Source organism: Plectrocnemia conspersa, unplaced genomic scaffold (genome assembly GCF_051122295.1).
Source record: "Plectrocnemia conspersa isolate PC_06_02 unplaced genomic scaffold, ASM5112229v1 ptg000012l, whole genome shotgun sequence".
Lineage (NCBI taxonomy): Eukaryota > Metazoa > Arthropoda > Insecta > Trichoptera > Polycentropodidae > Plectrocnemia > Plectrocnemia conspersa.
The window spans coordinates 20,918,641-20,936,386 of record NW_028277176.1 but is presented as its reverse complement, the minus strand read 5'-3'; the positions used below and the strand labels follow the sequence as shown (position 1 = coordinate 20,936,386).

Sequence of the window (17,746 nt, the reverse complement as noted above, 5' to 3'; positions counted from 1 at the left end):
ACAAATAAAATCTCCATGACAACCCTATGCACCATCTTATCGATTAAATGTGTACATTTAATTAAATCAAAAATAAATAAAAATAATTTAAATACTTTAATAAATATTTGTATGTTTTATTGAATTAAATATGAAATATTATTAAAATTGACATTTATTTCAGCGCTGCCAACATTAGAGCGTATTCGTTAGGTTGGTCACTCTGTCATTAGTCGAGCTTGGGCTTGCAGTGCTTTTTGACGTTTGATTGTTTATTGTAATCTATGACTATGGCTGCCGTTGAATCTGTCGTTGAAGAGAATAAACCAATTGAAAAGCCGGTCGATCGCGAAAAGGTTGAATTTTACACTTTCATATTGAATACAAGTCCATAACAATATCTTTTATAACATAACCTACAAATTTTATAAAAAAATATACGTTTATGTACGCGTTATTTAATGCTCTAACTTATATCGTTGAGACTTTCGCGGGGTATTTTTACAATGTATATGACGACTCATCTTCGGTTCACAATCGCATAAGAGAGTTGTCATAAATTATTCATGCCTCCACTATATTAATTGTTACAATGAGTTCCATTTTCACAAATTAAGATCTTGAATAAACGGGAAAAAGTGACACATGATTGGAAATACGAAAAAAGAAGTCTTATCAGTAAGGTGATCAGACATCCACATTTGAGGATTGTCCTCAAAAATTTTGTCCTCCTTTTGCACTTCTTTGTTTTGAACATAAATGTCCGTGATGACTTTTTAGCTTCCGCAGATGGCCTTATTATTTTATGTGTCTTTTGATATTTCTAAAATCTGGTCACCTTTTTAGCTATAAATATAAATATATAAATTTTGTATTAGTTATAAATGAAGTCGACATGTTGCTATGAGCTTTCAAAAGCCCAAATCTTCGATCGAACGTTCGGAAATTGAGTGATTTCCATTTCTCAAATGCTCTTATCAGCTTTTTCAAGAGTTATTTGAGTGGCTACCGTCAGTATGTGAACTATGGTACTCGTTTATCCGACGAGTATTTCTTTTAGTTCATTATGGGTCTTCTGCTCTTTCTTATTTTTATCAATGTCATACATGCGTCAATTGATAACACATAATATTTATTATATGCTAATGATCTGAAAGTGTTTCAAAGTATTCAAACGAATGTGCATCCTTTATTCTTGATCCTTGAGAATAGTGTTTGTTAACTTAATTCTTTTAGTGTTTGTTAACCCTTTTCGTGCCTTTAGAGTGCTAACGCGCTCTATATGTCCACTAAAAAAAACGAATACAGGCGATCCTCGACTTTCGCACGTAATTGGTTCCTGAAAATATGTGAATGCTCGAAAGTAAAGGGATGTAAAAAAACATCAAATATTGTATTTTAAAATATTTATTTATCAATAATAAGTAGGTTACCAATATAGGTTTTTATTAGCTACTTAATGGTACATTACGTGACAACGATTTATTTTAAATATTGGCCGTAATTCTGGAGAGAAGTTCACGGATAGTGCTGGATGGCCAAAATATCAGCTGTTCAATTTATTATTATGTAAAGAATACCTCATTTTAAATTTGTCGAACCAACTATTACATGCTTGAAACACAGTGTTAGAATCTTTTTTAATTTAGTCTTCCAATCTTCATGCAAACTAAGAGCCTTAGCTTGAATAATTGAAAAACTCATCACATGAGGACATCATTTTAACGTTGCTCATCAATTCATGATGACAAAGATCTTTCCATTTCATCCATCATATGCCGTGTCTTTTGAAAACAATCTTTAAAGATATATTTCCACGTTTTTTAACGTATTCCTTAATTTTATTCTTGTTTTTCAAAATTGAACATATGCATGGAAGCGAATAATTTTTGCATTATTAATAAAAATATTTAAAAATTTGAATTTTTAAAAACATGCGAAATAGCAAATTGTACGAAAGATGAGGGCCACCTGTATTGCTATGAACTTCTAATAGGAAAATATTGGTCATATATAAGTATATTCAAACCGAATTTTGAGCAATAGGAGGGAGCAAAAACAATTATCATTTCTCAGAAGTCAAAAATTCACGTCAAAAGCAATAAAATCGTGGCGGCGTCGTTGTAGTGGGAACGCTCGGTAACGAGCGTTCCCATTGCATTGTTTGATGAATTTATAATTATTATATTTATACATCCTAAGAAGTTAATACGATAAATAATATTTTCCACTGTTTCCCAGTGTTCCCACTGCAACGGTGATGGCACAATTTTATTGCTTTTGACTTCTGAGAAGTGATAATTGTTTTTTGCGCTCTCCTATTGGTCAAAGTTCGGTTTAGATATGCTTCATTTGACTAAGAATATTTCGATTATAAGAAGTTCTAATATGAACGCTAGATATCCGAACGTTTAAGCTGTGCTGGCACGATTTTATTGCTTTTGACGTCGATTCTTAACAGGCATTTATTACAGGGCTAAACTTAAAGCATTTTGTATGCATTTGTATTATTTTAAAGCGTATGTACATACATATAATTTAACGACGATTTTCTTATATGAACGATTTTTGAATTTCAGACATGTCCTTTGCTGTTGCGGGTGTTTTGCTCCACAGGAAGACACAATTCCACTGCTGAATACGCCAGAGGAGGCGTACCGCAAAACGAACTACAGATGTACACCTGGCTCGATGCGACTCTCAGGGAGCTAACGTCTCTAGTTAAAGAAGTAAACCCTGAGACTCGGCGAAAGGGAACGTACTTTGACTTTGCTGTTGTCTACCCCGATTCAAGATCGCATGTGTACCGAATGAGGGAAATCGGCGTCACATGCTCGGGCAAAAAAGGTCTGGACGATGAGAAGACACTATCACAGGCCAAATTCTGTATCGGAGACTACATAGACATATCGATTACACCTCCGAATAGACTTCCGCCTCAGCAGTTGATGAGACGCCAGCAGCATTTTAATAATAATCGTTCTTATTAATAAAAACGTGTGTTTTATGACTGTTTGGAAGCAATTCCATTGAGTTTTATTTGTACGGGGTGGATCAATACAGACTGAAGGATGAGAATTCTTATTTTTAAGTTATAAAATGTATTTTCTGTTATAAAATGTATTTTCAACATTGCTAACAATATGCCATTTTTTCACTGATTTTTATGAACTTAAGTGAAAAATGGGATTCAAATGATGTTTCATGAATATCTCTAATATGAGGAATGTTTACAATTTTCTAGTAATTGCCTGTAATTTTTTCATTAATCATATTTCTTGGAAATGAAGACTACATTTTTACAATGAGAAATGTACTCATCGTTATTTTTACTTGGTTAAGAAATTAAAAACAGTGTTTTTCATTTATTGTTATAGGTAATCATCAAGTATGCAACTTTTCTTGTTGATTTTTGGTCAAAGTTCGTTGTAGTGATCCATAAGAATTATCTTTTCACAATGGAGAAGCAACATGCGAGCAGTAGTAAGGGCATTCGTCTACTATCTACTAAATCTTTTTTTTTGACATCAGCTATTGGTCGGCCTCATCTTTAAGGCTCATTCCATTGTTTTTGAATCGGTCGATCTAATGATACGTGATACGATTCAGTGGATTCATCAAAACAACTTGTAAACATTAAATGATTTGTGAAAAAAATGTTATTCTTAGTGAATTTCTTCTATTAGTTTTAACGACTAAATGATTGCTACATGCAATTGTACCGGCTACGCGTGCAGAATAATTTGAAAAATAAAATTTCTTGAATTTTGTAAACATCATACATATATCTTCTTAAGTTATATTTTATAAAATAGGATTACATCCCACATCTTGTTGGCTCACCCTATGTTGTTTTATGATAATATAATATTTGTATTTATCTATAATACCATTATAATGCTATTTTTATAAGAATAGATTTAATCATTCAATTCCTCTTTCATTTAAGTTTTGTTAATTTAACTTGTATGACTGTAACTTTTTTTTTAATAAAATAGGAACATTATATTTTATTTTATTTTTATTGGGAAATTATATAAAAAAATAAACATCTTATTAAATTATTTAATTTATTACATACTTAAATTAATTATAATTACATTAAATATTATTAGGATGGCTTTTATGTAATAGTTTCTCCGTATTAGAATATTCACTTGCTATGTACGTTTTTAAATTTGCACCCTTTTTGAGTCGGTAAATAAATATGAATATGACCAAATTTTGACGTTGTAAAATCATGTAAATCTTACATATAAAAATGTTCAGACTTAATTTCTGTACTGTTGTGGCTTTCTATGTGATTTTTTACCCATAGCGGCTAAATCTAAAACTACACCATTTGGTAAAACGGCTTTGTTCCCTTGGTAATCGATGAAGCCTTTTGTCTCCGGCTCCTCTTTGGTCTTATCACACAGAATTCCGGTCTCGTAGTTATATTCTCTCTTCAAACCGTCGGGATCGACGTATCCATAGCGACCTCTGGTGACGCAGTCGATTCCGATGGTCTCTTCCTTGAACGATCCATCGTCGTTTTCGAATCCCCATGTGATGCTACCGTCGGGGTTATCGTCGCGGTATTTTCTGATGACTTGAGCAACGGGCTTTCTTTCTCTGTGGTGCGCTCTAGCCGGTTGCACTTGTTGGACGGGTTGTCTTGTAGGTTGAGGTCTGTATACTTGCTGTCTGATCGGCTGTTCGACTTCTTCTTCTTCGTCCAGTTGTGGTTTAGATTCTGGTCGGAACTGGGGTCTTTGAGGTCTGTAAGATAGAGGAGCAAGTCGTACAGGTTGTGGTCTTGAAGGCGCTTCAAATCTGACCGGAGCGGCATTTTGTACGGGTTGCCTGATTGGTTGAGGTGTTCTCGCCGGTTCTGAATATTTGATTTGAGGTTGAGGAGATACCGGATTAGCGACTGGTGTGTACGGTTTGATGGTCGGAGAGTAGCTGTTCAAAAATTGGGATACTTCTTGCTCTTGAGTGGTTGGGGCATATGTGGCGATGCTGGATAAGTACGGCTGTGGGGTAGTTTGAGGTAAGTCTTCAGCTTCTTCTGTGACTGGTTTTTGAGGTTCTTCTAGAGATTGGAGGTAAGGAGCATTTGCAGGTACGGATTTAAAGGCTCCGGCTCGGATTTGGCCTGGGCGCCTCACTCTGATAGCGCCAGGTGGAGGTCCTTGAAGTACTCGTCCTTGTCTGAAGTTTCCTTGTTTAGGTCCTAGAGGAATGGCGCCTGGAATGTTGATTCTTGGCGGAGCTGAACCATCGCTGTATTGAGCCCAGGTGCTGTAGAAGCACACTGTTAATAACTGAAAAAAGAAAGTTGTAGTGTAAAGAAGTTGAAGAGCTTAGTGCTTCACTACTTGATTCTGGATATGAACGATTTAGTAACTTGCATAATTATGTTACCAAGTTAAAATTACCAAAGAACACTGGATGTCATTGATTGAAATTTAATTAAGTCAAACAAATAGAGATAAATGAAGAGTCACAGAAGATGGATATAAAATGCCCTAAGAAAAACTCAAAATTAATGGAGTGCGAGCCGCCGTCTGAAATTGCTGATTCTCCGAATTATCGACACACAATCATTGAATTATAAGTACGATATAACTAAAATGCTTTTTTATGTAGCTTTACACTACTGGTCTTGTAGTACAGGGCATTGACTTTGCTACGTGATCTTTCTACTATTTATTTAAACGCCGCGCACTTCCTTTGCATTTCACATGCAACGTGAAACGAATAATTTAACATGTCGAATCATTGCTAGAATTTTTAATGATCGTATATTTTTTACTGTAGTTTTTTAAAGTTCATGAGTACACAATTTTTTATAATATATTTTTTCAAGAATAAAACTGTTCTTTTTATATATTTTTTTCTTATTAGGTTATCGTTACTTGTTTCTGTAGTAGACGATTTGATTTTTGTAGCAGTAAGTGAATTGATTACAACCAAGTGGTACCATTTTGTTCCACCTAAACCTTCTAAATATTATTGAACTAAACGAATTTCAGCATTGTGTCAGGGCTGTCCAAATCGTCGACTGCAAATATATTTTAGGTAACGGGAGTTATTCAGTAATTGGGAGGTCGGAAGTAATAGTGAAAGTCAAAAAATAATGCGGAGATGCATTTTGATAAATTACCCTTAAAATACACTACTTTTCTCATGATTTTGGGGTGAGAAAGAGGGGGAGGGGGAAACAAAACTCAGACGTTTTAAATTAAGAAATAAAAAACACATGTACATAAAGCTGAAACTAAACAGAATAATCCAATTCGAGTTTCTTATGTTGGCTGCACTGTAAATCAGACAGCTATTAATAATCACGCGTGTTCAAAGTGTCAAATGTTAGTTTGTTGAACAAATTTACGAAATGGATTACGAATGGAAATAATAATTCTGTATGAACTGTATTTCGAAAATTATGAGAAGATTATGGTGAATTTGAACGAATGAAGCGAGAAAAAATCAGAAAATAAATGGCGATAGTGAAAACGACAACAACCGGTAGTGTTACAATAACGCTTGCAATTATTCAGATCAATAACATGGAAATGAAAATTTAATATGGAGCGACGGTCATTGGCTATGTGTGGAAATCGAAAGTCTAGCACCATACCGGCATGTGGTCGAATTCTGTAGAAAATTTTCAATTTTCACTAGAGTTACTTCTACTTAATTATCTATGACAGATTAGACATTACTTACACCAGTTGACAGAACACATTATAGAAATCTCGTTACGCGATTTAATGCAATTTCACTCGGTGTGTCATGGTATTTCTCACCTTGACAGAGCATATTTTATGTGATATGTCAGTCAGTGCTTGTAAGCAATGTGTCCTTAATCCACATTCGCAAAAATAACTTGATTTTCAATAACAGCTACATTTTTTATATTCTATATAAAAAAATGTATATAATAAATTAACTGTTGATATACATATATTGGACCAGTCATTACTTAAATTATAGCGCGTGACTAGATAAACGTGATTGAAGCAATTTATAGCTCGTTTAAGAATTCATATCCGTATTTTAACATTGTAATATAGATAATTAAAAGTTTACTGTTTATTTATTGACTAGTTAATACTATTATATAATTAAAAATCAAGATGTAGTATTTTTGATATACTACATGTCATTTTACAATCAATACAATCTACCAGCCGATTGTTTAGCGCCCAAAAATGAGAAACATATTCTTGCTGTAGCATTAAGCTACAAATACTATTTTTTATTCTATTCTAAAAGATTTTATATAAGAAATGTTTGGTTTAACTAAAATTCCGTTTCATTGCATGAAAAAGCGACCTTGTTCTAGCGGTCGGGAGCAGGGCTCTTCAGGAGTGAAACTTATAACTCAATTTTTACTTGCTTTGAAAGTAGAATAAATGCTTGAATATTTCATATCAATTAAAGTCAAGTATAACACAAATTTATTGCAAAAATCCAAAAATATATCCCTGCGTAGGCAAATAATTTGCTAAAATTAAATAACAATTTATATATATTATAAACTAGAATGAGAGTGAAATATCCAAAAATTGGCTATTGGCTATTTTTATGCATTACCATATATACATATTTGATAATAAAATAGATTTTTCTTTCACCTCTGTAGGGAAAAAGTTCTCAAACATTTCATTTTACCATTTGATAAAAAAATACTTATTTTATCAAAAAAATACATGTAAAAAAAGATGTTCATAAACGATTGTGATACATTATGATTTATTTAATATATTTAATAAATTTGAAACACGTTTAGTGTTAATCAGACATATGATCCAAAGAGGCTTTCATCGAACGGCCAGAAAACGAAATATTTCTGATCATATTCTGAAAATCTTTTAATTTACTCGAAGAAATTGCCTATTTTTATTTTTTGGTTAATGTAAAACTAGCTCTTTACTATTAAAAGCTGAATTAAAAAAATATGACGCAGTTTGTTTGCATGCACAACTCGAAATTTTCATCATATTATATTTAAAGAAAACATATCGTCATATTTAGCCGCGCAGTACATATTTTTTGGATAGCTGATCTGTTCTATAAAAAAGTTTGTTTTATAGCACCACGATCATGTTTTTAGCTCTTTGGATTGCAACAATATCATTTAGAAATCATCAAAACGACAAAGGTTTGACTCAACAATACACAATAAAAATCAGCAGAGCATCAAGAATTTCCCCATAGCCACATAGGCTTTTGAAAGCCATTAATTATCATAAATTAACACAAAACTCATAAAGACCTAGGAACTAGAAAACACTAATTGACTCGCATCGGATAAACATTGATTAAATTGAATCAGGACTGGCCCTGGCTTATTTAACGCTAACGCCCCTTTATTATAAGATTAAGTTGGGTTTGGTTAATTCGTCTAGGTTAGGTTTGAGTTCGAGAACAGTATATGAACGTTTCGCAACTGTCTAATTGAGTTTCAACTTCACTTTAGAGCAGCATATGATTTCACTAGCGGCTCTAAGTTAAATTAAATGGATATTATCCGGTGAATATGTATTTAGATATGATTTCACTGAAACGCCAGTGAAAATATAGCTTCACCGGCATTCAAATTCACCGTAACATATACAATTCATTGGTGTCTATAATTTGTTATATGTAATTTAATGAACTTACAGTTACTTGTGACTCGTCATTACTTTTTGATAAAAACACCAAATTATATGATTTGTATGTAAAGTTATTTGGCAATTTAGATTGAGAAATTGAAATTTTAATCACAGTAAAGATATTTACATATTATTTCTTTGCCTCAAAAATGATAAAAAATAACTATAAATGTATATATGAATACGTTGCAAATAAAATTTTGTAAAACAATATTAATTATTTTATTTACAGTTAGTTTTATACAGTTTTTTTATAATAATAGTATGACGTAGAGTTAGAAAACCGCTTTAAATTAGTTCAAAATGTATGGATCACATAGTTCATTATATTTATATATATGTGTAATATATTTTAAAGATAATCTCAATATATGCACGTAATACATATTACAGTGTTTTTATTCTTAGTGTTACATGGACTATAATGTTAATAATAGCTGCAGTATTTAAATGTAATTTTTCTGCTTCTCAAAGAGTTTAGCAAGCTGATTTTATACCTTCATTATTTACAGCTAAATAAGAAAAGGGCTAAAGCTGAGCTTTGGGCAATAGCTAGTCTGAATACGGCCTCGATGTTATGAATATAATTATTTCAATATATAATTAGGTCATATTCGAAAAGGTCACATATGACACAAGAGCCTTCGAACGTTGACAATACTCTTTTTGAATCAAATTGTGCAACATTAAGATTGATATCGACATGTGTATTGAATATCAAAGCACTTTGAGAATCAACTTATAAATATTTACAATGGAAAGTGACATTTAAAGGCAACCCTGAGGCTCTGCATTGTTTAACAGGTATTGCAAATACAAGACGATCGATCGATAGTAATTTTTCAAAATTGTTTCTGAAAAATTGATACTTTCTTCTGCATCCGGTAAAAAGTGACCGCAAAACTGTCTATGTCCGCATTGTATGCAAGCGAAATACCGATCTATATATTTTCGTTATGAAACAACATTTCATAAGAAACTTGCGCAATAGTGCCACTGCTCTTAAGACCGGTTGACCGGTTTTTTCGATCAATTTGGAGTAAAATGCGCCGCGTTGGGTTTTGTGTCACATGCGCGCTAACCTGTATTTATTTTCTTTCAAGTACAAGTTAAACGAATGTCAGATCAGATAGGTACGTATTACCACATTGACGACCTCTTTGACGTTTTGGTATTTATCCTGGCGATGGGGCGAAGGTTGCGACACAAAGATGCGCCAATAGAATCTCGGAAAGGTTAATGGCGCTGTTTGAGAATGGTCAGAAGGTGGTGCATTGGTGTATTGATGATGGTGAAAGGACCGTCGATGACGCAACGTCGATTCGTAATAATAAATTGTTAAATTCGATCGATTACACATTTTATGTGTTATAAAAACAGATAATGGATATTGCCATTCGGAGCTATTGAGGTTAGTGAGTAATGAATTTTGGATGGTATTATTAACGCAGTGCAAAATATGAGTTCCTGCCAAAAAGTAAACAACATTGATAGTCAATTCTGAACAGAAGTTTGTGAATAATAATAACACTGTATAATAATATTTTTGACACAAAGGTGAGATACTTGATTTTTATCTATAAATTAGGTTCTAATCATTCTTACTATATCATTAGAATATCCAATGAATTTTTCTCTATTTTATTTTTGAAAATTCTGTAGAATTTATTTAACACATTGTTTTAGAAAAATAATTTAAAATCATTTTTAAGGTTGTTAAGTTGCTAATCTAATTTATAACGGGCTTTTAAACGAAGACTTTATGAATAGTAGTGTAGAGGTTTAAACCACAAGTACAAAAAAATTTAAGGGCATTCTAACGACCATTTCAAACAAATAAAAATATAACCAGAAAATAAAAGGACTAACAATGGAAGAGAGATCTCGGTCCTAAACAATCGCGTAAATAATTGTAAATATTTCACCGAGCACATCCGTGCCGAGACGTTAATCACTCTTAAGCACACATAAGTACCCAAAAATCTCTTTGCTTGGAAAGGATGTGCGATAGATAATGCGTTTTACTCAGCGCAAAAAAACTATAGTTATTTCTACTATTTTTTATTAACGATCACCGGAGTGGCCTTCAGGATGTTTCAAAATTTTGTGGGTGTGTCCAAGAAACGATGCAATTGGCCCGCCAACATTCTCATCTGCAATTCGTAGAGCTGTCTCGAACCAGCATTATAAAATATGTGACACGAGAGGCGCTACGAGGTCAAGAGACTGCATTGACAAGAGAGAAGTTTATAATATAAACTGCCACCAAAATATTATTTGGCTGTAAAGTAACATATATTCGGTCTCAAAACACGAAAGAGTGTTAGTAGCGAATAAATAAAAAATGCTTTAAAAATATTTCCTTGACAAAAAATGATGATCTAATATAACGAGCAAAAATATAGGTTATGCATAATGTCAGATCAATGTTACATTAGCTTGTATGAGTTGGCCATGAAAAGGTGCAGCATTTTAAAACGTTATGTGAGTGCAATAACTGAAAGTTGTCTTATTGCTCTTATGAGTATTGCGTTCGCCCCAGGCCTTCGTTGTGTTATACCTGCGTGACTTTTGTCCAGTTACACAATCATAATTTTAGAGTTTATGCTATGAGAAAAATCTGCAAAAACGCAATGACAATGGAAAAACTTACGCATTAATTCGCATATTTCTTGGCAGTTGTAAAGGTTACATTCTTGGTAGGAATTTTAACGGTGAAGGTCGCCGCCATCGAAAGTATTACAGTTAATAATGTGCTATATACAATGACATGTTATACATGTATGAGAATACACTTTTTATAGTGATAATTAAGTCAGGTGTTTGTATAAAAAATATGCAATAAAATTGTTATTACAATTTAAGTGTCTGAATTATTATTCGCAAAATTTTATAATTTATACAGAATTACATATGATTTTTATGTTGTAATTTTTAATTTATTTGCAAACTAAATGTTAGAAGGAGAGACAAAATCTGCATAAGCAAATACCTAACTAAATAAAGAAACTCATGATATTTTTTATTATATATTTATATTTATTATAGAGTGCATAATATTCGTAAAAAGCAATTAGATTCACGTATATTAAACTCTGAAGGACATGCACTTATAATTTCGTGCTACTCGCTCTTATGGAAGCAAATATAGTGATGACTAGTGGTCTAGATCCGGTTTTGCCATTTTAATATGTAACACAAATAAACACATTAATGATTTTTTACAAGACGTTCTGACTAGAGAGTCTTTAGTCAGAATTAGAGACTCTAAAGTCAATATATATTTAGCCATTTAGAATGGCTTACATATGCACAGTGATAGGAAGACAGTTCTTCAGAAAGAGTACAGATAATCTTACTCAGCATCATGACGTTAATGGAAAATAAATAACAAAAATACGTAAAAATAATTTTATTCGCATATTAATTATTTTAGATATGTTTATATTTTTGCAATATTTTTTTGCCAATATTAAAGCACGTAAATTATAATATGAAATTAAAGATTGGTGAAACATATCATTTATTAAAAAATATTAGAAGGTAAATGATCACACATTATTATTAAAATAACGTTTTGAAAAGCACATAGCATATAAAGTGGAATTGTCAAAAATTTTGGAAAGCCAACATACAATTTTGTAATTTGCCAATTCCCACACGGAGCTGTTTCTTATTATCTAATTTTATGATTTGGATTATCAAAGATAATGCTGATTAGAAAAGTAGAGAAAATCATAAAAAATTGCCATTCAAATACTTCAGACCCTCCATTTAAAGCTTTTAAGAAAGCAAGCATTTTTTCAACTGACAATTTTATATATTAAAAAAACTGTACAAATTAAATTTTAAACAAAAAGAGGATCTATTTTGAGAAATTGGCTGATTTCTCAAGAAATAAGGATAAATACCAAGTGCAACAGAGATAACGGCTAAGAGGAGATATGTAACAAAGAAAAATTTGATTAGAATTTAATAAAAATATTAAATTATCGTCGAAAAAATATATTATAAATATATTTTGATTAAAAATTACACCATCTAATCGTTTTAATTCATGATACTTAATTTTTAGATACATTTGATTTTCTATTTTTAATTATACCAGAAGCTAAACTGTTTTTTATTTACTACATTCATTTATACATAATGCGACCCTGAATCTCTATTTTGTAAAAAAATAAATATAAAAAATGTTTTAAATATCTTACCGCCAAAAAATGAGAAGAAACACCAAGTGCAACAGAGAAACTTTTGGATTAGATAACGTCTATGATGGATATGGATAAGAGGACATATGTAACAAAAAAAAATTTGATTGGAATTAAATACAAATATTAAAATATCGTCGAAAAAAAATGTTGTAAATATATTTTAAATAAAAATCACACATAAAGTATGTTTATAAAATAGCTATCTAATCGTTTTAATTTATGAAAGCCCATTTTTAAATACCTTTGATTTTTTTATCTTTAATTATACCAGAAGCTAAAATATTTTTTATTTAATTTTAAGTGGCACAAAATAAACGTACTACTATGAATCTAAATAGCGAAATTGCTGTAAAATATTTTTAAATAGCGTATATTATATATTCAACGTCTACATATATTTTACTAGATATTACGTAATTTTATTTTTAATATACGTGAGAAAAAAAATCTAATATAAAATATTTAATTTGTATGAGTTTGATATAACTTTTTTTTAGCCATGATAACTATTTTTCAGTAAGTGATGATTTTTTAAATATATACATTTATGATAGAGAAATCATATTTGATAGTCTAGGTGTTATATTTGAATGTAAAGTGAAATGAAATTCTTACATAAGAAATTCTCAACAATTATAAAATTAATGGATAGACATTAATCCTTATTATCAATTAGCGAGAAAGGCAGTCAGTTAAGTTTACTATAGTCAGTGTTATGGTACACAAATAACAGTCTGCATTATGCTCCCACGTAAAAGCTATGCGGAGCGTTTTTAAGTACTTGAGTCGCGCCTATTGAATAATAAGTCGAAATGTGACCGTTGCTTTTACTTATTATGTCACACGGTTCGGCCGTTTCCGTTACAGATAGCCTAATTGTCCGCTAAAATAGAAACATTATCTGATTTGGTCAATATTATTATAAATACAAGTAATCATCAAAGAAAGTTTTCCGAAGATTTTCCAGCTATTTTTCATGCACGAGCGCGAATTGTAATACACCACACCACGAACCGTGCGTGAAAGCGTCGGCCAAAAAAGACTATTGTTTTCGTTTTCGATTACGTTTTCGGATACTTTCCACTTCGTTTTGGTCGTTATATATTCGGAAAAGTTTCATTTAACATAGGTGACGTACAAGACATACGTTTTATGAATAAAAAAAAATTAAATTATATTTTTTTGTGATAAATATCAGCTTAATAACTGGAATTGGATGTAATGAAACTGGCAAGACTTCATGAACTGGGGGTAAATTTATCCGCACATAAAAAAATTACAGTTTTTTTATAGCACAGTCACTATCACCTCAATAAATTATTTACACGCGACACGCAAAGCTTATTAATCTTTCGGCAACCATTTGATAAATTACATATGTTCTAAAGATTTTTTTGGATTAACTTGGAACCGTTTTTTGATTTTACAATAGCGTTTTTAATACTGTGATGTAGTCGATGAACACTTATTGCAATTTAATACTCGATCTTCATAATTGGTGACCCTCAATCGGTGAAAGGATCTCAGGTAGAGACTAGACATACCACAGTAAGATATACATACAAGAATGAATATTTTTAAAGTCTTTAAGCTATTATAAAAAAATAATAAAAGCACTATTTGCTAATACTGACATTGTAAAACATAGATATTTAATCTGTATCATTGTTCATTGTTCACGAGCAATTATGTGCATGAAATCAATTGTGGATTATTGGATGTTATTGAATGTGAAGAACAGAGTTTCGATTTTCATTCATTGTTAACATCTAATTGTTGAGAAACACCACTTAGAGAAAAGAAAAGCTAAAGAAGACCATTAACAACATGCCACAACACAAAGGATAAATCTTCAGACACATTTTTTTATAAATTTGCAACACAATCGAGTGTTTTCACTGCGATTTGGGTCAGTGGAGCGAAATTTCATTTAACTGAAAATCTTGCACAAAATCTGCTCAAACGAACCGTGAATAATTAAATTTACGCCAAGAAATTCTATAATACTAGTTATATTTACGCGAAAATGTTAGCTCAATTACGCAAAACAGTGTAACAATTTCTTTTTACATGGTATTACAAACATTATCTATAAGTATACGATCAACAGAAAAATATGCAATGTTCATTACTTATATTTAATTTATAATAATAAAAATTAGCTACCATAAGATTTTTTATTATAATTATATGTTTTGAGACCCCTTCTAAAACGACCCTGAAACTCTCTAGTTTATATAAAGGTGTATATAAAAAATGTTTTAAATATCTTACCACCAGTGTCAAGACCTTCATTTCGTCGAAATGCGGAAATGCGTCAAAAAAAATCCAAAACTTGTATGCACCAAGAACTTTTTCTTTGTGGCTCTCGTTCCTATCAGTCACTAGTCGGTTTTGATAATGAGATCGTTTTGCCCTCTCGCTCGATTCTTATGCTATCCCCGCCAGAATAATATTACCCCACCATAAACCAGAAGCCGATAACCCTTCAATACACTAATATGTACCGCGCCTAAACGCAGAAAATATGATTAGGAATGCATAGTGAGTGCGTTACGGATTAATAGTTAATCGCATGAATAATAATTGATTAATATAATAGAATTATTTTATTGCCATAGAAGATTATTTTTGTAATAAATACAGTAAAAATAAATCAAATTATTTTGGGAAATTCAATTAATTTAAAGGCAATTTCAGCAATAAATATTTGCTCAAGATCTTTTATTATAATAGTATTTAAACATGTTTTGAGTTAAGCAACTTTTTCTTTAATCAGGTTTCTTTTTATTTTGACATTCAAACTGCATTAAAAATTATAGTTAACATATTACATTATATATAAAAACATCGTTACATACACACAGATGTTAAAGATTGCAGAAAAAATGTAATTTAATAGTTTATCTATGTATTGTATATTAAAAATCTCTGAGTCCATAAATAAAACGCTGACAGTCTGATAAAAAAATATAATTATCAAACATACAACCATGATCATTTTTTTAATTTGTATAATGATTAATAATTTATCAAGGTACGAAAGTAGAAATAAACAATTATGCTGTTTTTAAATCAATCAGCTGATTTTTACATAGTCAAAAATAAAATGTGACTGGAACAAAACGTTCGTAGTAAATAGCTATATTTTGAAATTATTTCACATTTTTTTCTTATTTATTTGGACTCCATGCAAAAACTAAGTTTGCACCCAACAATAATTATGGTGACAGTTTCTAAAACCAGATGAGTGAATGATAGCAAATTCATTTAAGGCTAAGAGTTTTATCCTGCAGCCGTTTCATATCTGGATGCCATATGATAGGTGCAGAAGCAATAAAAAAACATTTTAAAATAGAATCATTACCTTTCATGATAACTAGAAGAGATCTAGACAATGGATAGACAATAAAGAAGCCCCAAAATATGCTCCGAAAAATATGTGGTATTCTGGAGAGAATTATTAATCAATAGTTTTTTAAAAATAGGTGAGATCATTCAAGTGTATTCATATTATATAAGAACGGAATAGCGTAGTCCATAACATCTCAGACTAGTAGCTCTGAGGTTGCAGTTTCGAGCCCCGGCAGCGACACTCGAATTTTTACATAAAAAAATGTGTTTTTATTTTGAAAAAAAACCAGCCTAAGCTGCAGTGACATTTATTGGTTACGAATTATATTACTCATTATTAATAATATAGATGTCACCGATTCCCAGACTTTCAGTTTAATGTTTAATACTTATTTGTAGGTATTTATTATATCAGATTGACTTACTCAGTTGGTACAGGCTTCACCTGTCAGGCTACAACAGAAGAATTATTAAAAAACAAATAAATGAATATTGTAATAATAAATTAAAACCATGCATATATAAAATAACCACGAAACATCCGATATTATTAAGTTGCAAAATTAAATTAATTGGGATAGGAAACATTTTCTCATCCCTCATTTTCATCTGACCTTTCTCCTGCAGATTGCCATCTTTTGAAACATTTAGATTTATTTATTAAAGACTTCACAACCTCTAAAAATGAAGATTTTTGTAAGCAAAGGATTCATTCAATAATAAATCGTTGGCAATAGATCATTTTTGTAAATGGAGCATATTTTGATCTGTGAAGATCGATTGGAATTCAAATTAAAAATAATAACATATTTCGATCTCCCAAATAGAAATTGAAAAACATTAGGATTCATATGGTATATGAATATAAGTCTTTCGTTCTTACATAATTTTTTTTAAGACCATCGGATTTATCTGTAAATGGCTTATCTTGAAATAATGAAACTTTTTAAATAATATATTTTGTAAGTATCAAAAAACAAAGATACGATTTTAATCATACATTGAAAATTTGTACATAATATGGCATTCAAATAACATTTCAGATAAGATGTGTACGTTGATGATCATTAAATATACACATACTTTTTTTATTTGTTTTGATAGATATTGCGTATGTGTTAAGACACCAACGCAAAAAATGCTATCTGATATAAACACAGTTTCAAGCTATTTAGAAATTTGCAAATAGTCATTTTTTATTTATTTATTCATTACAAATAAAACTTGATTGACCAATGGGTTATGATGGCCTTTATACAAAATAGTATTATACATGTACAATATAATACTATACGTCAGTTAAAATTTGTACATTTATATATACACATAATTATTTATATTAAAAATACACTCGAAATGATGAGTTATGATATTAAAGATTTATAAAAATGGTAGTACGCATACATAAAAACCAACATTCCACATAAATTGTTCCAGCTTCGCATAGCTATCACCGAAAGCATCATTGTGTAATGGGAGAGCACTCGAGCTCTTACGTCCTGGCCGGCCCAGCAAGAATAACGGACGAAATCGCGACACTCTAATAGC

At 31.0% G+C, this 17,746-nt stretch overlaps 2 protein-coding genes across 2 annotated transcripts; one reads left to right on the top strand and one right to left on the bottom strand.

Moving 5' to 3' along the window:
- The first annotated feature begins 197 nt into the window (after positions 1-197).
- Positions 198-3,985, top strand: Bin1 (histone deacetylase complex subunit SAP18). The gene is made up of 2 exons (XM_088200658.1): positions 198-335; positions 2,559-3,985. The coding sequence occupies exons 1-2, from the start codon at positions 264-266 to the stop codon at positions 2,967-2,969; spliced, it is 483 nt and encodes a 160-aa protein (XP_088056784.1). The 5' UTR covers positions 198-263; the 3' UTR covers positions 2,970-3,985.
- Positions 2,766-15,316, bottom strand: LOC148228577 (uncharacterized). The gene is made up of 2 exons (XM_088200657.1): positions 15,119-15,316; positions 2,766-5,288 (listed from the first exon to the last, which is right to left on the bottom strand). The coding sequence occupies exons 1-2, from the start codon at positions 15,137-15,139 to the stop codon at positions 4,251-4,253; spliced, it is 1,059 nt and encodes a 352-aa protein (XP_088056783.1). The 5' UTR covers positions 15,140-15,316; the 3' UTR covers positions 2,766-4,250.
- Positions 15,317-17,746: the final 2,430 nt, after the last annotated feature.

What these genes read in the sequence shown, in the direction of transcription:
- Bin1 (XM_088200658.1), top strand. Translation starts at nt 264, where the DNA reads ATGACTATGGCTGCCGTTGAATCTGTCGTTGAAGAGAATAAACCAATT. An exon ending in AGCCGGTCGATCGCGAAAAG is followed by an intron (nt 336 to 2,558) that starts GTTGAATTTTAC and finishes TTTGAATTTCAG; the next exon opens with ACATGTCCTTTGCTGTTGCG.
- LOC148228577 (XM_088200657.1), bottom strand. Translation starts at nt 15,139, where the DNA reads ATGAAGGTCTTGACACTGGTG. An exon ending in TGAAGGTCTTGACACTGGTG is followed by an intron (nt 5,289 to 15,118) that starts GTAAGATATTTA and finishes TTCTTTTTTCAG; the next exon opens with TTATTAACAGTGTGCTTCTA.